The sequence below is a fragment of the Opisthorchis viverrini genome, assembly GCF_000715545.1.
Source record: "Opisthorchis viverrini unplaced genomic scaffold opera_v5_383, whole genome shotgun sequence".
NCBI lineage: Eukaryota > Metazoa > Platyhelminthes > Trematoda > Opisthorchiida > Opisthorchiidae > Opisthorchis > Opisthorchis viverrini.
Window position 1 is genome coordinate 220095 of NW_008752043.1, and position 25368 is coordinate 245462.

At 45.3% G+C, this 25368-nt stretch overlaps 1 protein-coding gene across 1 annotated transcript in view; it reads left to right on the top strand.

Moving 5' to 3' along the window:
* T265_15197 (hypothetical protein) overlaps positions 1 to 16012 on the top strand; it is a gene marked incomplete at both ends in the record, with an annotated part of 22838 nt that extends 6826 nt beyond the window's left edge. The window contains 8 exons of the mRNA XM_009177011.1: positions 1954 to 2189; positions 2327 to 2589; positions 8093 to 8395; positions 9540 to 9883; positions 9957 to 10003; positions 14182 to 14387; positions 14541 to 14891; positions 15867 to 16012. Coding sequence (XP_009175275.1) covers positions 1954 to 2189; positions 2327 to 2589; positions 8093 to 8395; positions 9540 to 9883; positions 9957 to 10003; positions 14182 to 14387; positions 14541 to 14891; positions 15867 to 15879 — 1763 coding nt within the window. The remainder of the gene's footprint in view (positions 1 to 1953; positions 2190 to 2326; positions 2590 to 8092; positions 8396 to 9539; positions 9884 to 9956; positions 10004 to 14181; positions 14388 to 14540; positions 14892 to 15866) is intronic.
* Between the last annotated feature and the right edge of the window lie 9356 nt (positions 16013 to 25368).

Below are 25368 nucleotides of genomic sequence, written 5' to 3' on the forward strand. Positions count from 1 at the left end.
TGGATCAGCACGTGGCATTTATGCGCAGAGGATGTACGAAAGATGTCGGTGTTTGACTATCGGTGTCCCCGAAGCATTGGTCTGGTCTGGTGGGGACATCGGATCAGTTATGCTGAGGTACGCCAGATGGTCTTAGGAAGAAGGAACTCTCCCGTCATGGATGAATTACTCACACTTCATAGGTAAGGCTGGTTAGGACATGTAATCCGCATGTCAGAAGACCATCTGCCGCGCAGAGCTCTTGTTGCCCAGCCCTTTGCTAACCAGAAGCGTCCGAGAGGTGGACTATCAACGGAGTACGGATAACCAAACCACTAAACTGAGTCGGGTCGACAATCGATGCCTGCCTGAGGGGAAACCCAACTTATTAATGACTGTCGTCACTGGCAGAAAAGGCCCATTCACGCAGTCAGTGGTCCTCATGCATCAAGGCAATCGCATTCACTGCGTAGCTACCCACTAACCGAACTAACCGAACATGTCATTGACTCAAAGTCCTGGCTGTGTCCCACGCTCTGTCACTTTCCGGTGATCGAAACTGTAGCAGCTGGAATAATTGCGTTTATGACACACGGTTTATAGCGGATGAATTGAACTAAAAGTTTGAATATGAACTAGGATGCAAATTGGGAGATGGCCGGCTAAGTGTGAGAATACTGCAATAAAAAATGTACTCACGACGATACCGTCTCGACAGCTTTCGCAGTTTTAATAGCTCTAGGAACACTTAGTGTTTGATGTACTTGGTTTATGATTAGTTCCAGCTGTAACTTTGACCATGCTCTCCTTTACGACTGTTCAGCGAATTTCGCTTTTCGTGAGTGCATGAAGAGGTCGGAGGGTCTGGATAGTTAGTACGTTGGTTCTACACTCTGATATGCATTTGTAACCACTGACAGTCAAGTAGCCAACATGTTGAGCTTACTTGGGTTATATGATGGAATGCAGCTCAGCAAACGATTGAATGTGCAACATCAGAGCATCCATCGGACAGCGGCTAGGATAGACTATGAATCTGCATCAAAACGGACAAACTGAGTGAATCGGCCAGTTGGACGCAATTTTATGCTAAACATAGTGTGACCCCTGATCTCGATAAAGGACCACAACGAATGGTGTTCCGGGAGGAGATTAAGCCCGTACAAGGGCAAACACGCCGCTCGGCTAGTTTGTGGGGTTTTCAGGGTCGAACTTTTCCAACTCGTCCCCTCTTAGAGGAAAAGTAGGTTACCTAAGGTAAAGGCGAGATGAGCCAAGTGGTTGGAGCGCGAATTTACCGACCGGAAGGTCCGTGGTTCGAACCCGACCTCTGCCACTCGACTTCCCCTGTCTAGGCTTGGGCGACCTGACAGTATCCCAGCCCTCCTGCTTCCTTTGAGTGGCATGGTAGCTAGGCACCGGGAGGGTGTTACAGCTGAACGATTTTTTTTAAATCGCTGTCACAACGATAGGTCATTGTCTTTGTGTGTATTACATGAAGCGAAGGAGATGCACTTTAACCCCACGACGTCACTTGAAACGACGTCCATATGTACCAGCCAGTTCTCCTAGACTAAGAAGCACGAAAATAGCGTTCTGGGAAGAGAATAGTGCCTCCTTCGTGTGGCATGGCAGCTAGGCACCGAAAGGGTGCTACAGCTGAGCGACTAATGTAAAGACATTATTATTTTCGCACTCCGATCTCTGTTGACAGTACTGCTTTAACCCCAGACCTTCTGATGTGGTCTTTTTCAGTACAAGAGCATTCTCTTTATTTTACTGCTATCAGCCTGTTCCTCTTATATTGCTGTTTCTTGGGAAACGGAGTAGCATGCAGCAGCGAAACCATAACAAAATGCCAGTATCATGCCATGACAAATAGGTGTGTACTGAAAGGATGCCGTCATAGGACAGTTTCGTTCAGTTTTTTGGGTTCCTTACTCCGATGCACATTTTAAATTTCTATTTTTTCAGCCGGAATGGATTGTGTCTTGTCGAAATCTTTCGATAATCCACAATGTGATGATGCTTTAGATCATCTTCTACCCTCTGAAACCGAGTTGCTTCCGTCAGAACAGTCACCGAAAGAGGAGTCCGCTTTTGTGCAACTAACCGATAGCGATGGCAATGAAACAGGAAGTCCAATATGGTTGCCTCTGAGTATCAATCCGGAAAAGCTTACAAATTTATTGAATGAGCTCGTATGTAAGGTAAGCGGGAGTTGCTCCTGAAAGTGGATCTGATCGAGATGGATTTGCCAAATAACTTTTCAGATGTGATCATTGTGGCCGCATAGTATTTCATCACCTTAGGAGAGTGTTCCTTTTTCTGTTGGCTTGTTATCTAGAATGAAGAGCTTCCTTCTGTCTACGACTTCTACGTTGGTGAAACGCAAATTCTCGATGACTTGCGGACAGCATTGACACAAGCGCGCGCCAAGGCTAGTGACACACAGCGGTCTGAATTTGGCCCAACGGGTTTGGAGGGAGTAGTCCACGTGATCTATCAGGCACAGGCCATTTTTCGTGTCCGGCCGGTCACTCGTTGTACAAGTACAGTACCAGGACACAAGGGGGCCATTCTAGTTGCCTTGTTTTCACCTGATGCTAGGTGAGTTATTCATTGGACATACTTGCTCTTGTCCGTTATCTGCCGGTGCTGTCGGGTATTACACTTTGCTGTGCTTCCTTGAAGATACCGGTTTGTATGAGTCGCTATAGGAAGGTCATTTTACGTGGATAATTTTTCCCAATAATTTGCTGGTAACAGATGTTATTCATCTAACAGTGTCTGCTCCACTTCTGGACACTGAAATTTCTATCTTTTTATGTAATTTTTGTTTTGTTTTGTTTTGTTCTGTTGTTTTAGTTGGACTGGAAAGGTCTTTGCATCGTTTACTCATGAATACAGTGACCACCCTCCGGGCTACCTACCATCTGTGTAGTCTACTATCCATTACCAACATTGTTATGGAAACGACCACGATCACGACAAATAAAGAAAAAATAGAACTCGCGTGAAATAGCGATATGTTTCTGCGCCAAAACTGCTTGACTACAGCTACTTACGATATGGGTCTATAAGACGCAGCTGAGAACGTTCGGTCAAGCAGGAATGCAGGCGCTTTGAACGTAGTAGGCGAAGTGATAGATGTTGGTGTTCAACTTTACTGGGCTTCATTGAGCGTGGATAATGGCATACTACAGGCACTTGAGGTGCCTTCACCCCCAAACACTTAATATGCGTAGAATCTGACCCCAAGGTTATCACTGTTATCATTTCATTGCAGTATTTCGCGCCTGCGAGGAACACATGTATCATTCACACCGTATTCTGATATACACCAGCGTTTCGGTGTGGCATTTCGCAAATACGTATACCGTTTTCGAGATTCTTTTGTTGAATCTGTCCATCACACCAGCGTCGGGGCTTGTACGACTACTGATTATTTGGAGTATTGGCATTTAGCACTTAATCAAACCCTAATGAGACGCCTCCGCGCACTCCTAAGCGTCAGTGGGTAGCAAATATTCATCCGAATGCCTTTTCCCAGGTAGGCTGGTACAGACCAGCCTCACTGGATATTCCTGTTAATTAACGTTCTTAGGGGTAATTCATTTGGTTTGCCTGTGGGCTTCACATTAGCAATTCCATGTCGTGGCTTACACGATGCCTTGGTTGAGGGCTTTAATCATCTTTCTATTTGACTATCCGACCTAAAGCTACAACCTCGGCGTGCTGGTCGGCCTTGAGTGTTGCGATGATCCCTCGGGCTACACTGACTACACTGACTTCATTGTATAGGATAAAACCATGCCAGGAAGACCAAAGGGAAGCAGTCAGACCAAGAACAGCGAGACCCCCTACTACGAGTAACCGTACTACGAGGTTGTCTGGGGGTAAAGTCGTACTGTCCCCTGCGATAGGAGTGTGAAGGCAGCAGGGTGTTTCGCTCAGGCGGTCAGCAGCGATGCCGTCTTCCCCCGAGGAAGTCATCATCATCAACGACAGCATGACATCAGTGCTCAACACCAATGCTTCACTGCCGTACAGCCATGACTTATTTGAAAGCCTTATTGTAAAGAAAAGAATAAAGGTGGATGGGGGAGGGACTTAGTGCTAGCTTAACACAATCATTCCGAGGTGCCTACACCTCCAGAAATTCACTCAGGCAATCTGGACAGAAACTGACAACAAGAACGCCACTGACATCGGGTGCCAGCCATATCTTGTAGTGTCTCCAACCAGGCACAGCGAGGATCACGCGGTCCCCATCCTGGAAGAAGAAATCATGCCATCGACCGGGTCGCCTTAATCCCCGAATGCAGCAGGATGGGGAAACGAAATCAGACAGTAACTTGGTTCTGACACCATAGCCTGTTTTAGTGGCGCGCTCGCCCAGTCGTATAATAGCACTTCGTACTTTGAGGGTGAGAGACGCAATTCGAAACGCATGGTAACATCACTTAGGTTATTTGGTGTGTTTCTTATCTGAATGGAAACTGAAAGAAGTAGCGCAACATTGGCCAAATATTCAATGAATTTAAGGGCTTCCCAGGAAAGAAGGTCCAAAATTAGGGTGAAAGACAACAAAAGTTTCTCACTTAATTAATCCACTATTAGGTTATGGAGAAAAGGTGACAAACAGTAAGCCTGAAGGGCACCACTTTTGGTCATGTTGGGAGAGTATTCCCAGCAGACCTTAACGCGCCCGCAGGTATATAGTATGATGGTTGGAGGACTGACATGTTCCAACCCCCAACCTGGATGGCCAGGAGACTGTGTTCGTCAGACCTCTAACCATTGACCAACCTGGTATGAGAGACTCTGTGAGTGTCGCGGGACACTCTCCAGTATAGCTCAATGGATCGCTGAGGTGCGCAAACCGTCACACCACGGTAAGGTCCAGTCTCTTCGTGACGGAAGGACCGGTTAGAAAAGGTCTTCACTAGAAAACTCACTCCGATCGCCCAACAGTTGATCATGAACGTCGGCGCATTATTCAATACGGTCGAATTACTTTCAAAACCAACGAGCTAAAAAACACTTGCTCGTGCAGCCGCATCAGGAGTGAGACAATAATTCCTTACTCCCTGCGTCCTCGGGTTGGGCCAACCCCTTGCAGCTGAGCATGTCATACTATTGAATCATCGGCTCCGGGCGGGTTCCTTAACGAAAACCATACTGTCCGCTGCCTCGCGGGTCACACTTTTGAGTCAGAGACTAGGGTCAGGGTCCTCAAACACAACCCTACATCCCCCCACTGCCTCGTGAGTCAAATGCTCGAGGTGGGGTACCTCAACCAAGCCACCTTCTTCGGCCTGAGCAACTGCACAGTTCTGTGTCCATTGATGTCCCTCCCAAACCCCTTCCCACCTCACAAACAAACGTCGGTGGGTCATTTAATTGTCAGCCGTCAGACCGAAGGGCTTTACGCCTCCCGCTTCCTATTAACAGTAAGCAAAATGGTTTCTTTCTAAATCCACGAGATCATTTCTATATAGCCACTTTCATCGTCCGTACTCTATGTCGAATTGCCAAACAGGCTATGCTCGCTGAAACCTTGTAATCCCTTAAAATTGATGCATCCTGTGTCTCCGAAACACGCATACAAGGCCCACGTGTGGTTGTGCATCTTAGAACGCCAAGACCGAACTCAGGTTGTGATCATCGGTGCCCCAGACATTTTATCAGCCCACATACAACCATGAACTGTATCAATTTCATCAACTTTATGCTACGTCGGTGGTCACATTCTGTCACTACTATACCTGTTACCTACAGGGTAATCGAAAACAGGCTGTTGTTTTTTAATCTTTTTCCAGCACTATACCCTTATTTTTTCTTGCCTCATCTAGTGATCAATGCTGTGCAAATTCCAGCTGTAGGCACACTGCCCCTAGAGATATGCCACCGTTCAGATCTGCCATTTCATGTCTGGTTGTCAGTCTTCGTTCTCCCATTTTCCCTGCGCTCTTTAATGTGCCAGCGCCTGAATAAATCGGCCAACGAGCTGCTTGTGCCCGCACTCTTGAGGATTTTCAAACAGACTTTTTCTGTGTCTACGATTACAGCATCCAAGTCCCGAAATTGAGCTTGTGATATCTTAAATATGTTCCATTTTGGCCTATGAACTTTAGTTGACTTCGCCCCTGCGTCCATATTTTTATGGCTTTCAGATCTCGAGCTGAGGCTTCTTTGATAATATCCCCGCAAATACCCACTTTTGTACCGTTTGCCTGTCAATTTCTTGAAAAAGCTGCACTTTATTGGCTCACGTGTATGCACCAACTAATTGTAGCGCTGGTTCGGCGAAAAAAAGTCTATCCGGAACTAGCTACTCTGCTACTTAGCACAAGAATCTTGCATATTGTCCTGGTCGCTTGAGATCCCACCGCACAAGTAGGTTACCTCAACTCACTAGAGGTGCGACTGGATGGCGTGTCTAGGGTGTACTGAAGGCGTATGAATAATGGTGGCCATGTTTTGCAGCTTGGCGCTGATCACCAACCGTTCTTCTGTGGTACCAAGTTTGGACGCACTAGATACAGTGGCACCATTTGGCGCTTCCCACTGGTGAACACTAATTAAACCCAACTAATCACATGGTCATCGACAGCTAATGTCATACTTGACTGTCGATTTTTATCGAATACTCGCGTCAACTGAGATAACTGACATAACAGGGAGGGCCTGAGAAGCAGCCTCCTATTTTTTGTCAATAAGTTGGAAAATCTCATTAAATAGCTGCACCTCTGGGGGTATCAGTCATAACTGGGACAAGACAGACACCACCATCTTTAAGGCTGGACACGACGTGTAATGTATTCGAGCGCTCCTCCAGAGTAAGTGTTAATATCAGGACAGTCACTTTTGCTCATCTACGAGGGGCGTTGCATCTCTTCAGACTTTGTGTGCGATCCATCCAATAGGGCTGCTCAAACATAGGCTGCTGCATGCAAATAAGGAATCCTAGTGGAATCGGAGTGCTCTGGAAAATGAGGAGGCTATTGAAAGTGAAAACTTTCGGAGACCGTTCTATCTCATGCCAACAGCGGGACTAAAAAAGCGGTTGCTAGTGAGGTCCTAAAATATATGGTTGAAAATTTACTACACAACAAATGAAAACTTTCGGAGACCGTTCTATCTCATACCAACAGCGGTACTAAAAGGCGGTTGCTAGTGAGGTCCTAAAATATAAGGTTGAAAATTTACTACACAACAAGAGTTAGCGTCAGAATGAATATTCCCGACGACATTTTTATTCGCCCTCTGCCTCTGTACCCATGTCCTTCATCCAGCCTTTGTTGGCGAAAGGCTGGCTGAGGATATGTTATGGCTTAGTAGCGTGAAATAAACCCACCTACTATCAGGTTGAGTGCCGTCCGTTCTTCACGCGTTCCTGGTTAGGGTCCACGTCATTCTCCGTCCGTCTGTTTGGAAATTCTAAAGGATATGGGTTACAGCCTATCCCAATGGTAAACTTGCTGTCAACGCTCATCAGCACCGCCTAGCTAACGCTTGTCTGTCGTTGTTTCTTAGGCCTGGGTTGAGGAGTTTCGCTGGTGATGTTGTGTTAGTCCCGGTGACGGTGTCTTATCCAAACCTGATGCCTTTGACAATGTCTGAATCAAATGGCGAAGTGATGATCATCATACAACCTCATGGCGTTACTGAACTGGAGTTTGTCTTAATTACATACGCGTAATCATACTTAGTATCTGGAGCACTAACTGTGATGACAATTTTCCAAGACCTGATAAAATGGCTGAAAATGTTCCCAGAGAACAGGTTTTGTTATACGTGCACCGGGAAACACTTCGTCGCATAAACAATTTAGCATCCCTGGAAAGTAGAATTTCCTGACATTGTTTCATAGTTCCTAACCTCAACTGTTCACAGTTTTCCTATCGAAGTTTTCGAACCGAAGGTGAATGTCCCACTGAACGGCGGATTTGTTGTCCCCCGCTTTCCAAACGATTCAGCGAACTGAGGCTCACAGCCCTTCCGTGAGCCTGAGATAGACGTTTTAGATTGACAAGGACTTCACTTTGTGTCCGTACATGTTCTTTTTGCTCACTTACTTGCTTCGCTGATTGCGTTTTTCTGACAGAACTTTGGCAACTGGCTCTGGGGACCATACCGTCCGTTTCTGGGACTTGAATACCGAGTTACCTGGCACGACGGGCACAGATGCTCACCACGCTCCGGTCATTTGTTTGGCTTGGTCTCCGGACGGACTTCGCCTTGCGTCCGGATGTCAAGGTGGCGTAGTTTGCTTGTGGGAGGAGTCTGATGTTGGTGGTTTGTGGTCTCTTTCTACCGGGAAACCTCTAGTTCGACCCGTCTTGACGGCTAATGCGGCATCTTCCAAAGGTCGATGGATACGCTCTTTGGCATGGCGACCTCTCCATCTGTAAGTTTCTGATTGTTCCCGATATCACCTTGTTTTTGTTATTCATTCAGTGATGCCGTGCTTATGCGGCTTTCAGTGTGATCTCTTGTAATAGGCAGCAATTATTTTCGTATTCGAAGCGGTGTGTGAGGCCGCCATTTCTGTCAGTGAATCATTTTTTGCTTTCCTTCTGCTATTTTCGTCAGGTGTCAACAATAAACCATGGATCCGATACCTCGAGTTTCTAAACCAATGAGTAACTCACAATATTTGTGAGCTGCACCCCGCTCTTTGCTCTCATGCTTGGTGCAGGTCCAGCGGTAGGTGGATAGCCTTAGTCCCAAGCAGCACACTGGTTTGTTCGTTTATCCCATAGGCTTAGTCCTATGTTAATCTTCCAGATGTTGACATACGGACTCGAGAATATGTAGGGTACCCCGTCCTCAGGGGTACCATAAAAGGGGCGACGTAGAAGAAAGAATGGAGCTCTGACATCCATTAGGCAAGGGATTGTCACGAATTGACACTACAACACAACACTACACACAATATCGACACCTCACCTCGGATTGAGGTGGCTCAGAAGTCTTAACGTAAGCCGATGTGATTTTTTCAGGTGATAAAACTGCTCCGAGCCGAAGGGAAACGGTCTGTTTCTCCTCCGGACGGAGAATTTTAGGACGCCTCGGTATATATCTTGTCAAAACTTTTGCCATGTGTTTCTATTTCACGACAGAACTTCGCATGTACAAGAAACCAGACTATCAGAGATCCAGTTTGCAGACCTATCCGTCGTCTACTATTCATGTATAGTTTGAAGTCGGGATTTAGCACACTCCCTTAGCCGGATAACCGATTATCTATTAACCCAGTTGAAAAGCTGAATACTCTCTTTCGCTCTCCAATTTAATGAAAAATCCTTTCGACCTGACAAATAGGGACTAAATTAATAGTGGATCTCTTGGGACCATTTCGATGGGAGGCCAACTAATACCCATAGCACCTTGCACGCCAAGGCAATATTCGCTACCATGTGCACTCATTCGTCAACGACTTGTCCATTTTTGACCATTCAATTCTTCGACAAATTTTCACCACTTCCCTGCTGTAAGAAAGCGCATAACCTGTTGGTACGTGAGGAAGGTTTTCTCGGTTTACCTTCCAGTGACCAAGATTGCCGCAAACTGGTCGTGTCCTATCAGGATTGTTCTGTGGTCGTGTGGGATACGTGGACAGGGCAATCTCTGATCAGTTTGCACGGTCATGAAAAGCCAGTGGTTTCTGTAAGGTGGGGAGGTTCAGATCTACTCTACACCGCCAGTCAAGATCGAACCATTCGGGTATGGCGACCTGATGATGGTGTTCTGTGTAGAACATTGACTTTGCATGGACATTGGGTCAACTGTCTGGCCTTGAGCACAGACTACGTTCTGCGGACAGGCGCATTTGACCCAGCTCACGCAGAACTCATCAAATCCCAACCTCCAAAGAAATCTGAAACAACAAAAAGTGAGTTTGTCTTCAGGACTGTGGTTTGTCTGTTCTCGAATGTTCGTGTCTAACTCCTCCTCTTGCTTTAAAGGAGAACAAATGCGGAAGAATGCTCAAGAACTCTATCTAAAGGTGAAGGTAAGTCCATATGTACTTGTCGTCATTTGTTTGAAATATTTACATATCAGGTATTTGTTGTGAGGTAAGTTTACGGGCTTTTATTCCTAAGAAACGTTAGCCGCAGACGCGGGTTAGAGACAATAGCCGCACAGAAACGGCTCCTATACATTGTGTTGAGACCTAAACGCTCCGGTACCGATATGGGCCTTCAGTCTCTCTCTGTGACGGTTGAGTTGCCTTCCGGTGTAGTAAAAGCTAGCACGTGTTTGATTCAAAGTATTTTGACCACGTAACCGAGCGATCGAAGGTGCCCTTGCTGAACCTTTAGGTAATCGAATTATCAGGAGACAAACGGTAGAAGTCTCCAACTTACCCGGAATGTTCAATGTTCACAATATCTGATCAACTAGTCTACTTTGATGCGCGAACCCTTGTGAACAATCTGATTTAACGTTGCTCCGTGGGATCTTCATGCAACTTGAATTTTTTGGAGCCCGAGATAGCTCAGTTTTTAATGCTGGAAGGTCCATAGTTCGAAGCCAACCTCTTCATCTCTATTTTTCATGCTCATTGGTGTGATATGGAGTGAAGCGAAAGTGCCTGCAGAATGGGACACGTCGAAAGTTATTCCCATCTTCAAAAGAGATACGCGCACGCTGTGTGAAAGCCACCGTGGCATCAGCCTGGTAGCTGCAGCCTGGAAGATCCTCTCTGGTCTTATCCTTTGCCGGTTGACCGAACAAAGGTAGAGACAGCTCCGCGAAAACCACGCTAGGTCCCGTCCTTCAGGAGGATACATCGGTCACATTTTCACACAGATTCCCAACAGATTGTGGAACGGCGATACTACCTGCAGCGCCAACACTGCCTTTCTTGACTTGAAAGCTGCCTTTGACTCTGTTGACTACTATGGTAGTGTCCGTGGAACAAAGGTGGCCCCCAATAAATTATTGACCCTCCTAATAGTGCTGTACGCCAACTCCCACGGACGTGTGAAGGTCGTCGGCAAACTCGTCTGAGTTCATCACATCAAGTGGTGTCGGGCAAGGCTGTCGTCTTCTACATTTCCTCTTCAACTTCGCCATTGATACGATTATGGAAGACTCTATATCAGCCTGTGGGGTCGAAGTTCTCCTGGAGCATTCGCTCACAGATATCGAGTACGCGGACGACATGAATGCAAAGAATATTACACAATCTAAATAATTCCACCTCACGGTCTTGTCGACGCTTCACATGTGCTAAGTGTTGCTGCAAGACCGGGTTGGCTCGAACTCTAGCCTCATGCTAGCGGATGAGCCGATTGATGTAGTAGACGAATTTGTCCACCTGGGTAGCTGTACCGGTCCCGGTGGCCTCGTGAAAGATGATATTTCCATCCGGACTGGGGACGCCAGAGCAACTTTCGCGACTTTGCATTACCTGCTGCGTAGGCGTTGCTTCAGCTTATCGGTCAAGGGTCGAGTTGTGAATGCTGCGGCGCGCTCAATATTGCTACACGGGCCAGAAACCTGTCCGCTGCGCAACGGGGACGTCAAAAGACTTTCAGCGTTTGACCGTCGATATCTTCGGACCATTGCCCAGGTCTGTTGAGAACAACAGATCAGTAATGCTGAAGCACACTGGACGGTTTTTAGAGAAAATAAACTTATCACACTCCATAGGTTGAGCTGGCTTAGCTCTGTGTTCCGTCTTCCCCGAAGGGCTGTTTTCACACAACCACATGAAGGGCGTAATCGAGCCAGGGGAAGTCAAGCGATGACTTGGCAACCACAAACTCAGCCACACTGATCATTGCCGTCTCCCTGGATAGAGACCTGGAGACGGGACTTATCAATGGTTAGAGATGTTGTCAGACGTGGCTCAGTCGCGTCCTCAATGGCGCTCGTGCATCCAAGCTTTTTCTTTCAGTGCATAGCTCTCCTCCAATTTCCCCAATGAAAAGTCCCCTGATGCCCCTATATTTACGTAGCAGTTATATCAGTTACCGCCTGCTACATACGTACCTTCATAAATTATCGGTGAACTAAACTGTCAGCTATAATCACCATACGACAAGTAGGCGTTTCTTACAGCGGATGATTATGATGATGTTCCTGCCTAGGTTTGGGCAACCTGACACTATCTGAGCCTTCGAGATGTGCAATCCGATTGTTTGGGTGTGGCTGAATTCCAGGTCATTCCTTGACTGCGTAGCGTGGAGCCAAAACAGTTGCAATGTTGAATCTCAAAGGATCCGTCGTTGGGTAATTATATGCTCGACGCTACCCAGGGTTGCGTCAAAGTCTCACACTTTTTGTGCTGTCAGAAAACCGTTGCAGGATAGTCGGATCCTAGGCCGATCTCAAATACCGCCCTTATTAGAGCTCACGAGGTACAATCAGACGAACCAATCGTTTGGATAACAGTTTGCAGTGCCAGTTTGAGAGTGGCGTTATCACTGCTCACATAGGTGCAGCTTCACATTCTCGAAAACTGGGAGGTATGTTTGAATCAAACAGAACAACTAAATTGGTAAGCTTTTCTCCCTGGATATTCTGTTCATGCATCCATTTGATAGATACCGTTGTGTTGCCAACATTGACTGGGATCGACTAAAACGGGAATACCGGTCTTTGTGCCTTTGCTTTCTGCAAATACTGAGATGGAGAAAGTCCGCAGCTGTTGACCCTCAGACTTACGCCTGGAATTTCCCTCGACAAGCTTCCACACTACGATAACTCACTTTTAGCTTTGAGTGACATGGATGTGTAGGAGTCCTCATAATAAGCACTCTCAAGATAAACTAATTTCCTCTCACCGCGCAAGGTAACAAATCATCGTGTTCGATCTACAACCGTTGCAGCAAAGTAGTACGGCGCGATTTTCATGTGAGACCTCCAAAGGAGCAGTGTATCCTAAAAATGTGTTGCACCAGCTGTTTGTAGAAATAATTGACCAAGTAATACTCCTCAGCGCCTTCACCACGAAAAGTTTATACTCCACTGGTTTTGTATACTTTTCCGATCTATCGGTGGAACAACAGCCTTCTCGTAGTACCAGACCGCATACTTCCCTCGTCGACCCGGGCTATGAGGTGTGGAATGAAGTATACCACTGTATGAGTACTTATTACCCTGGAGGGAATGTGGGCAGTAGTGTGCCTCGTTATACTAAACTTAATTGGGAATGCCAGAGGATAGGTTGCAAGGCCATCATCGCCGTTTGTTCACTAGGTAAGACACTCTTAGACTATTTCTATCTGCCACTTCGGTAATTAACCTTCATTTCTGGAGAAGCCGGCTTTATGCAACCAAGCATGGTGAGGGAGCTCGCCGAGGATGTTTTAAACTTTCTTGTTGTAGTTTCCAGTCAAAACAAAATTTCGATGACCCCAAAAACTGGGCTATCTTATGACCTCCGAGGACCATACCGAATTACTTAACTACACAGTACCCACTTGTCTGTTTGACAAATCAGTTATCAGGCTTCGACAGATACACTCATTTGCAAATTAATTTGGTTTTCACGGAAGACTCGACCGAATCTCTTGTTTATCATATTCTTCAACTGAATGTGTTGCACAAAGGCCGCCTCATGTTTCAGTTGGCACTATATTCGAGATAACGCAGTACATACGGTTGATGGAAACTCGGGACTGCGCCCACTTGATGAGCCCCAAAGAATTGTGAAACCGATTATGGGCTGTCGGAGATTTTTCCGCAATCTTGTGAGTAGTATCCCTTACGAAAATATAGTTGACAGGCTCACTGACTGACGTTCTTCTCGTCTTTGAAGTACAACTGCCTCAATGCTAGTCTCATATCAAGCGCACCCTTAAGCACGTCCATTTCAAGACTATTTTAATCTCAACGAGGTCAAATCTAATCTATGTTGGTTTGCATTATGCAGAGAAATTCTAAAAATGCAATTCATCTGAATTGAACATGGCGATAACAGAGATTATTTCTCTGAAACTTCCTTATTTGAAGTAACTGCGCGCTGACTTAACGATTTGTCGAAGATGTCCACGGTTCGGGGTATAAAGTCGTACAAATAACTACGCGTGTTATGAGGCGACCATACTTCATTAGTACGCTTGGTCTCGAATCCGTGGCTCGGTAACCCTCACATAAGTTGTGTCACATTGTCGTGTTAGTGCTCTATTTGTTTTTGAATCTGACTCAGCATTGGCCTCTGTTCGCCCTCGTCTTCAGGGTTCAGGTCCAGAGCGCTTGGTGGCTGGTTCAGACGACAACACTTTATCTTTGTGGCAACCAGAGAGGGACAAAAAACCACTGGCACCACGGATGACTGGGCATCAGGGTGTTGTGAACGATGTGAAATTCTCTCCTGACGCGCGGCTGATTGCCAGTGCCAGTTTTGATCATTCGGTCAAAATATGGGACGGATTCAATGGCCAGTGAGTTGAACAAACGACTTTTATTGCAATTTCTCGAGAAGTCAGCTGACTTTGAAGCTGGAATAAGTCAATAGCTCGATTAAGCGTATTAAATCGCCAAATTCGCACATATCTTAGTCAACCGATTTCTTTGTACCACTTTTTTCTCATTAGGTTTTTAGCCACATTATTTGGTCACGTCCAAGAGGTGTACTTGGTCACATGGTCAAGTGACAGCCGCCTGTTGGTTTCCTGTTCGCGGGATTCCACACTCAAATTGTGGTGCGTCGCAGAGGTCCGTCGTTGGAATCAAGAAGCTAGTACTGTGACGAAAAAGGAACGAAAGAATCAAATATTTGCCTCCGATGTGGCTGGAAAAGATAGAACAGGAGATAAAGTGGTTCATCAGCGCAAACGACATCTACTGTATGACCTACCGGGTCATGCGGATGCTGTGTATGCATTGGACTGGAGTCCTGATGGGCAACGTGTTGCTTCCGGTGGAAAAGATCGGGTTTTGAAAATGTGAGTTTATTTTACACATTCCGGATGTGAATTAACTGGGGGTTTATCAGCAAATCTGTGAAACCCTTGATCGAGTTATTGTTTACTCCTGTCTATTGTGATACTTGGCTTCCTTAACCGGCGCGCCCTCATCCAATGACACAACACCCATATCTCCGGGCAATATCGTTCTACTAGCGGGTTTTCAGTAATACAGAATTGCAATGACAGTCATCCCCCTTAAAGGGCCACTCCTCAGGAAAGGCCACATCAAATAATCCCCGTCAGTTTTCTTTGAAATCCATTATATCTCTAGGAAGTTCACATACGTTCCGTGAGGAATGACTTTACTCTAAGAAAGTATCCGTGCACCTAAAAGTACACGCCTCACCTGGCACCTCTCCGCAAACAGCACCCTAGGAAGTGGTCTCAGCGAAGTAAGCATTATGTATGGGGACATAATACCTCCCATACACGTCGTCTCGTCCATTGTTCACTATACCCATGCATTTCATCCGTGATAACGTGGGAGTTTTCCCTCTTCTACCATACAACCTAAGCCGCTCTAGAAGCACCTTTCCTCAAGTTGTGCATGCTCCGGGTAATTGCTCTGATTACTCTTATTCTTCCTGTTTACTTCTTCTAAGATGTCGTTCGCGTCGCACCTTCATGAGCGTTTGGCTTGTACCAACCAAGTGTAGTGCATACTTCCTACCACGCTGTGTGAAATAATGTTCCAGGAAAATAATTTTCCTTTTTTTCCGTTTTAAGTCCAAGATTTTCGCCCATTTTTCTTTATTCTTGTATATTAGAGCTCGTTATGTGGGGCCGGTCTTATAAAGCGACCTTCTGTTGCCTTATGATAACATCGGTAGCCTGGACTTTTGCTTCTCCTCTGTAATTTTTCTTTGTTTGGCTTTGAGACGTCTGTCTTAAAGTTTTTATTCTTGAAATCTCCAGTCCAACAATTTCTCCTAATGCTTCCGTCTGTTTCAGCTGGCGCGCGTGATCGGTCAACTTCATTTGGTGCCGCTCTGACCACTATTCTTCTACTCCTCAATGCGAGGTTACTTGCGCCGTATTTTTGGCTGATGGTGATATTTCCTGGGCGGTGATGAGCCAGATTTTGTACAGTACCGTGCTTAATTGTATATAAAGTATTTTGATTGGATTTGTGTTCATGATCGGGACTGAACGCTTCTGTTCACTGCTTCAACAGCCAAACATTAATCTGAGAAATGCGCTGCTCATTACGATGAATATCCTAGATCGCGTGAATCTTAGGGGAGGGAGAGTTTCCTACCACCTGAGCAATCCTATCAACGGATCGAGTACCGTCTGCCCTGTGCACTTTCCAATCGGCTTTTTATTACAATACATGAAATAACAATGAAGAGGAGACAATTGAATAATATGGATGATTAGACTTGTGAACAGTACGTTATCGGCCTTGGTTGTGAGTGGTAACAGAAGGCGCACTTACCCATGTATGGTCTTGCCAACCATGAAACGTTGATGGACCTGTAGCTTAGCTGTCCGTACCCTAATTCGTTTACTTCATGCCAGCCATCGGTTCCTGGGTTTTTGTTTCCAATCGGATCCTGTATCCTCGAATGTAAACCGTCGGCGTGGTCGATGTCAAAGTATATTTACTATACACTGTGCGTCAAAGCTATCGTAATTGGTTCCGCAGGAGAATCGCATTTATACGGGACGAATTTCTTCTTTTACCGAGCACGGTCACTCACATGGCTGATGTTCTGCAGAAATCGGTGAACACAGCCTACCATTATCTTTAACCCCAGTTCTCCGTATAGAAGCACGTATTTTCACAGTCAAACGGATTTCTCGGTGCCACAGATGGTGAGGGTGTTTACAAATGCTGTCATGGTTTTGATAATGCGTTTGATTGTTTTGTCTCTGAACCCGGCAGTGCCGGAGCAACTTCCTTGATGTGCGTATTTGTCACCCACTGGTGAAGAAAATAGTCTGAACCCAGCAGTGCCGGAGCAACTTCCCTGATGTGCGTATTTGTCACGCTTGAGTTGCATTTTCGTGTGGAAATCTCACTGCAGAGCAATAGATAGTGTCAGCTTGTCAAATATCTCTAGTGTCCTGTTTTCACATTTCCAAACTGGCTGATTAGATGATCCATTTGTGGCTCGATGCACATGTCTGGACTTTCCTTACTCCACAAGTTCCTCTGTCTCTGTTGTAAAGTCTGAATCTATTGCCTCGGGCTTGCAATTCGAACCCACCCCTTAAACTTAGATTAACGCCGTCTGTCAGAGGATTCTCACAGCATTTTAGCTTTATTGATCCTTAAGGGATACACAGTAACTGCGCACCGAAAGGTGTCACAGCTTCTGTGCGAGCCTTTGATGTGAAATGTCTTGCTATTGCTCCATGTGGTCCTAGTTCCGGTCACCTGGGTTTATTTGACAACTCTGACAGACTACTACTTATCCACTTGTCAATAGTCATTCAGATTGCTCTGCCCTTTCACTGATGCTGTCTCGCTGCTCTAGGAAATTTCGCGTTATATGATTGGTGCCTAAGCAGGCGTCCGCATGGTTCATCCTTTTTTTGCACCATAAACCAAATTGGAGGGACGGAAATGATTTATCTGTGCATAAGCCTTGCGTCCCGTCTCGCGACATCATTAGCTCGCATATTGATTGTTGTTCGCAGTATTTATTTCTGAGCATAAAGTGGTCATCCTCCGCCTTTTTCCGGTAAGCTATGTTCTACGAGATTTCCGAACAGCTCGTGCCACTTTACCATAAAATAACTTCGGGATTTCTGAATCTTGTTTCACCTACCAAATTCCCCATCAACCTCAACCCTTAGAGAGTCGACGAAGGGAGCCTTGCGTGACCCGGGACTCTCAGCATTGATTCACCATCTTTCAATGAGTTATTTTTTTGTTCTTGTCAGTGAAGTTAACCAGAATTTCGAGTGTTAATTACGTTCACTCTCCTTAAAGTGCTCATAAAAACCTCGATTAATACCTTTGGCTCACGCTAAAAATCACCGGCCTAGCATATATTCAACATCTAACAAGTCTACATATTGGACACTGGGTGACGGCGACTACGGATGGTGCTCCCGGAGTGATCCAATCAACATTGGGTGCTTTAAATGCATTGTCGTCTCCGTGGCCCTTGGCGGTCAACGACAGTGAATTTGGTGTTTTGAACAGAGATCACCTGACGGCAGGGGGTATATCATATTGGGGGATACCTACTTTGTGAGACCATCTGCGAGAAAGACTTTGGTGCCGTATGTTGTTTAACAGCAAAAATTTGTTTGAATTGTTTTTGATTTGTTGAAGATGAGACTGACCGTTCTCTGTTGGTGATCTGTTTAGTAGAGGTGGAGCGAGTCAGTCCGGTCTGTGTGGGACAGCATCCGTGGTAACCCTGCCGATACAGTACTTGTCCGACAAGCAGGCCCGTGGTTCGAGTCCTGCTCCGGTGTCTGTTTTTTCGACAACTGTACCCAGGAGACAGTACTGTTTACAAGCAGGCCCGTGGTTCGAGTCCTGCTCTCCTGTCCTGTACCCAGGAGACTACTGTTTACTGACAAGTTTGTGTGAATAACAAACCTTGACAAATGTTCTGGAAGACGTATGTTTCAATTGCAAAAATGCGTGGATAATTAAGAGCATCTTCCTCCCTTACTGTGTTGATTAAACGTAGGGAATCAAATATAGTTGGAAACACATTTCCTACCTCTGGAGGGATAGTCGTTCAGAGGAGAACTTTAGACTAGTCACCGGAAAATCCTATTGAATTCCGGGACACCATGGTTACCACATTTCGGTTCGGACCAAGTCCGTTTAGGATCGAGCACACTAGCTCGTGATATGGCGCTTGACTGTCGTGAGCACAACGTAACTTAGGTTCTAAACGAAGATAGCGGGAGGCGTGATTGAGGAGGCATTTCACTCCATCGTGTGCCAAATTGATTTCACAATAAATACAATATTCCTTCAGGGAATGGCAGTCGAGCTCTTAACAGCCCCATAATCTTGAGTCTTCAGGCATGACCGGTCACACAGGACGCGGCTTGTCTGTGAGACGAAGATAACCAAATATCCCAAACCGACTCACAAACATTTTCCGGGGCAAATTTGTTTACCCAGCTGTAAAGGAGAGGCTAATTCAATCGTTTGTTGCGTTTGTCCCTTGTACGTGTGTGTGTGTGTGTAACTGTGCCCGCCTCTTGTCACAGAAACTCAGATCAAAAGATTCGATAATTGCGCTATTCGGGAATTGGTTAGCTTGTTCAAAGAAGAAATGTGAGGATCTTTCTCCCCCATTCAATTGCTGTTATAGTCAGCCCGTCCAGAAAGGTGGGTTATTTCTTGGCTGCAAGGCAAGTAAATGACGCGCTAGCCATCAATTCTCTGTGTGTGTGTGTTTGTCGCATAATTTGAAGTGTTATGTTGACCTCGGCCAGTAATTCGCTCGGTTGTCGATGGAACCAGTCGAGAGACAGAATGATGGAGGCGGTTATCGCTTTTCGGCTAAGACATGCGCATTGATTAAGTGATGAATAAATTTATTCCCTGTGCCCATAGTTTCCAAGAGGTTGAGCAGGACAGCTATCATGCATGCCCATTGCCTCCAACTACTTCATTCCTGGTTCAAGGCTATCAGTAAGCACGGTAGCCAGCATTCGTACCAGTCATAAACACTAAGGTCTAATAATCATGATGAAGCGATGTCACAAAAAGCTCAAGGAGACCTATCACAGAAAGCCTCATGTATCCAGAGAAGAATGTTCAGCGCACCTTGCATGCCTCAAGCAGTTTTGAAGTAGTGTCGGAAAGTGGTGGTCCAATTCGGAAAGATTTATCGCAGATCGCACTAACTACTTATCTGCACTATAACTTTTTCTCGGTGACGGCGAAATATTTCCCTCAGTGGAGTTGGTACATACATAAATTTGTCTAAAACCCATCCTGGGTGACAAATGAGTACGAACTAGATATTCCGACTAAAAGTGGCAGCAAACTCGTCAATCAGAACTGTGTACCTCATTCCGTAGTACTTCTAGCGACTACAGTTAAGACACGTGAAGATCCACAAGGCTATCAGCTGCGCAATAGTGACGTTCTATTCAGCTTGACATATGGCTCCTCTCTTACCAACCTCTCAACAATAGGTCTGGCTGCCGGTCAGTAAAGACCTGTTCCAATGGGCTTGACGATACCCTAAGTGCTCTATAAACGTTGTGACCCATATTTGGCCTGTTTAGTTGGCTTAATAATGTTTTCCGGTCTCCAGCGAATAAGCTTGTTTGACTGTTCTTGTGGAGAGTGTTGACATTACAGATTGCCTAGGCGTCAACTGGTTTGTTCGCTGAGCTGAGCGGTTCGGGATGCGGGGAGGAGGGAGGTAGAGTGGACCATCACTGCGTCGTCATGAAGGCCAGTGATGCTATTTGACAGTCCATCTATAGTTAGCTGAATGAGATGCCTCATCAGTTACTCAGCTTGGTTGCATAAAAAATGTGAGCAAAAATGCTAGTCGAAGTCGTGGTGGTTTCTGAGTGTACTAAGACCTGAATCGCACTAAATATATATTGGACTCACCTAACATTCCTGATGAAGAGGAATGAGTCCACAACAGGATACTCAGGTTCCAAGTGACACATTGTTTTCCATCGGTCACCACCAAGTTCCACATATCGTACAAACTGGGATTTCCAGTGTTCAACTAGGATAGTTTCTGGCCATTAACCTTCGCTCCATCATCAACTCATGTCGGAGATAACTTTACAGATAAATTCGAGGCGAAATGAAGCCTGTCTTTCACACGAGGATTTAGTATTAATTTATTTATTTCTCACTGGCGTGCCACAGGCCTCTGAACGGAACGGGTATAATTTTTCGAAATTCAGATTGTTACGGATACAGCTATGTCGGCTAAGAGACCACACCAAGAAGAGACGATTTTTGGTTCCTTTCTTGGAAAGTTTAGGAACGTGGAAAGACTAACCGATGGCCAAGGCCACAGAACAGTCTTATTAGCAAAGTTTGGTTGAAACGCCGGCTTTACGATATGAATCCGCGAGATGTGATATTCCTGAACTTGCCGACTGAAAGTTATAGACACCTCCCATTGACGGTGCTCACAAAATAATTTTCCGAGCAGGTCTGCTGGTTCTGATGTGAAGTTTCTTGTGCGGTACACCGATGAAATTTGGACAGTAGAATCTACTGGATGCAGTGAGGACCCTATTCTTTGCGATCTCGCCTAAGTTTGCTGCAATCGAAACCGATAAGTCAAGAGTTGCCTGCACACCCAGATCTGTCCGAATGAATCAATGCTCTTCACTACTTGATTTTGAGTGGTGAAGAACATGGAAAACGGAGACAATACGTACGTTTGTAAACAGTATTGCACAATTTTTTTGTTAGCTCCATCACGGCAGACATGATGACAACTAAGGTGAAAAATTACCGGCCAGAAGACCCATGGTTCAAACCCAGCCCTGGCTTTACGACTGATCTTGTCTATGCTTGGGCACCCTGATCGTATCTAACCCTGGTATTTTCCTCAAGTGGCACGGCAACTACGCACCGAAATAGTTCCTCACGAGTGAATTTGGTTTGTGCTACCTAGAGATACTAACAGTAGTCGCAGAACAAGACAACTCGTTGAGAAAACCAATTTCACCAGAATATCAGTAATTATTATGGCAATTCCTACTGAATTCCAACGTCTTTACCTTAAACCTACAGTTGTGACATTCATCAGCGTTCGGAGCGAAAGTTATATCTGGTGCACTTAGGAACATTCAGCTACTTTGGTATCTCGGGCGTGAGTATACCGTCAACCGTGGGTCCACAACTAGTAGGTTCTCGTCCGTTTTGAAGTACTTGCACATCGTGGTGGTTCTAATTGGTGTTGAGCGTGAAAATCAATTAAAATAAACCACTTGGGGATGAGAAAAGCAAATGTAAACGACGAACGCTCCTAAGAAGCTTCACAACTTTCGTACGGTTAGGATATTTTTTATTGTCTCACTGGACTGTAACAACCTCCCAAGATGCCACTTCAACGGCTATTTTCATCTGGATGACATTGTTCATCCTTGGCCGTCTCGGTGTGCTGTAGAAAACGAACAAACGAAGCTCTTGTGCTCAACCAAGAAGTTTCGCTTTATGAAGCATACTAGTCGTAATCTACCGTGCTATATCTACTCTTGTTAGTTTTGCTGCTGAGGATCAGAGAGGATGCAGAACGTACTGATTATCTAACAACCCACTACGCTGCTCCTTTTTCTAGTCCAAGTGAGCAGTAGAGGGCCTTTTATTACAAGGTTGTTTTGAATTTTCTATACAAGAAAATGTTGATAGCTCGGGTAGCTTAGATGGTCGTTGGCTTGTTCACTGAGCTGGGCAAACGTTTCAGCACCAATCGAGATGATATCATAGGTGCATTGTTAGGGAGTGTAGTGGTGCATAGCGATGAGCTGGTGGTTGTGCCACTCATGTTTTGAATTCACTACGCCCCTATTGTGAGTGCTACAAATCCCAGTTTCCATCGAAAACCGGAGTTCACTAAGTCCCCCTCATAAAGGATGCCAAACAAATGTTTCACACGTATTGAACTTTTCTACATTCCGTTTAGTGTTAAAATTAATCTAAGTCATACCTATTTAATCGGAACACCAGGCCCTCCAGTCTGTCCACCAGAATCTCCAGGAAATTCGTGAAAGTCCAATAGAGCAAACTTCATCGTCTACCTAACATGTTGTGTAAAGCTGAGGGTAGGTGATATGCGCTACCAAATGTCGAGATAGCTTACAAAACAGGGGTTAACAAACCCCCGTCCCCGGTATTTCTGGTCATCTGGAGACCGCAAGCTTTCCTGATTGGATCGTTATGGTTATAACAATGGTTGAGTCAGAGGAGGTGTACCAATCCGCGAAGACTGAAGAAAATAATATAGAAAAGGTAAGTATCGGTTGCAGTATCCGTCTAAGTTATTTTAAATCGAAAGAGTTGCACGCATCTGGAAGCGCCACATAAATTACTGCGTTTCTATTAGGTTTCGGAGAACCTCGCACCGAAATATAAGTATAGTTCAGCACATCACCATCAACAGTATCCGCTAACGGACGCTGTAACGCCTTCAGCGGTAGTGCATACAGTGGACTTGGTAAAGCTATGGTCCTTAATGTATGGCTATCCCTGATCCGTATAACTGTCTATTACTGAACAAAAATAACCGCGGTAACGTGAACCACTGTACTTCGACACCTGGCAAAACCCAGACACTGCACCACACGGTGCACCCTGCTGGCATAGACTGTACCATCTTAGACGGACGTCGCCTGATTGGGCTGAAGTAGTAACAACTGTCACATCATTAATTAAATTCTTTGACACAAACTTCAGTCCAGTGTCAAAAACGGTGTGCAGCTGACGCCTCCGTTTCACAAGCCTGTGTTTACTTGTTCTCAGTTAAATATACCGCCGAAGTCAGTTGTATATCAATCATTGTCCGTGTATCACCTTGAGAAAGGTCATTTGCCCACATCGATTTCGCTTTAGTATGCAGAATAATCAGTGTCTACTTTAACAAAATCTCCGATAAGGAGGCGATTTTTCACTGGCTGATGACGATAATTTAGTTGTTCCTGTCAGAAAGAAGGACCACCTCCGCTTTCCCTCAGGTTGTCTCTCCGGAGGACCACATTTTATTTCCGTCAGACAAATCGTTAATTTTACATAAATGTACTGAGAGTGATAGGCGGATCGGAAATTGTAAGGCTACTCATTGGATAGGAAAGTTCTCTTGTTTGGTAATGATCAAAGTGATCAAACTAGCTAGGAATAAGTTAAGTAAATTGGATTGAAGTTTTATCTTCCTTCCAAATCTTAAAAACTAAAGATCCTTTTTCAAGCCGAGAGGGTTTTATCACGCCACATGAGCACATTACTGGTTCATGATTTTCTCACTCAAATCTGAGTGTTAACACTTTCCCAGGATTGAGTCGAGTCGAAATTCGAGATATCAGGGTATTTCTACATGATCTGCGTTACTGAGTGTAAGGGTTAGCGTCCCAGTTCGTTAATGTCCAAACCCACATAGGTTGGAATTAGTGTTCAAGCAAGTAATAAAAATGACCAGGTTTCAGGAACTAAGCTTAGGTGATAAGCTTCAAAGAGGGTAAACTTGATAATGAGTTGTCATCAAAATTCCAATAGCATACTACATCCAGAATAAACAGCTCGATGTGTCTAGTATTGGCTCCACCAAATAATGAGACTTCATAAAGGAGAAATTGACTTCAGTCTTACGTTGACAATGGTGTTCAGATTCCACACAGCCAAAAGGCTGCTTCGTTGAACAGTCAACTGGTGTGGTACGAGAAAATCATTCTTTTCAGACTCAAGAGAGGTCAAGGGACAAATGGTAAAGCAGGCATAAAACAAAATGACGATGATGGAACAAATCATAAATGAACAAAAGCTCTAATCCACCTCAAAAATTAGAACTGATTTCACGGTTTCTGACCTGTTTCTGTGAGTTCCTGTCGTGTGCCTGTTGACAGTTGTTGCAACTGGGCATTCAGGCAGAGCAGAATTTTGTGTAGTTCCTCAATGGCGTTGGTTTGCATCATGATGTAGTTTTTGGCCAATAAGAGTGTGGCTATTTTGGATAACTTCCTCACGGAGGGACTGTGTGCATAAGGGATCACTGTGCGTAAGTCATCGAGCGCGTCGTTCAAATCGTGCATTCGACGCCTTTCGCGCGCGTTGATACTTAGACGTGTGAAGCGTTGTGGGTGTTTGGTGCCTGTTCCAGATACACCACTGTGTCGGGCGTTGAAATTTCCGCTGGAGCGCCTGGTACTGCTTGTAGGCGTCAAAAACTTCTGCTCCTTCGTCATAAAGGTCCAGGTTGTCGGTTCAGAGCATAAGGTTCCTGTTTTGTAAGACAGTTCCTCCTCCACAGCAGTTCGGTTACCAGACTGCCATGCTTTGGTTTTATGCGTTTCCTCCGGTAAGTCTTTGCCAGTTTCCGGAGTTAAGGAATTGTTGCTGGGAAACATCCAACTCTTCCCCGTTAGCAAACTGTCCTGTCGGGGTAAAACTGCCGAACGATGGAAAGCCTATTCCCAATTGGTCCGCTGTTTGACGACAGCTGATTGGTTGCTTCAACTAGCACAAGAATAAAACACTCCATTGGACCGTGCCCTGGCAACAGGAGAACTGAGTTGGATTCTAAGTGCCCTGTTATTTGTGTGCACCAGAAGTTTCTTTCTCTAAAAAAGCTTACCCATGAAGGAGTAAGTTGTGTCGGCTACGCAATAAGTGGCAACGTTGAGCAGTAGAAGTCACAGTAGTATGACAGAAGCCACTCAATTATGCGCACATCTTCCTGGTTATCACATAACACGACACATTACACTATAAAATTGAGCGCCTAAGCTAAGTGTGTCTGGAAATAAGTTAAAGTGGTTCAGTGGCCGT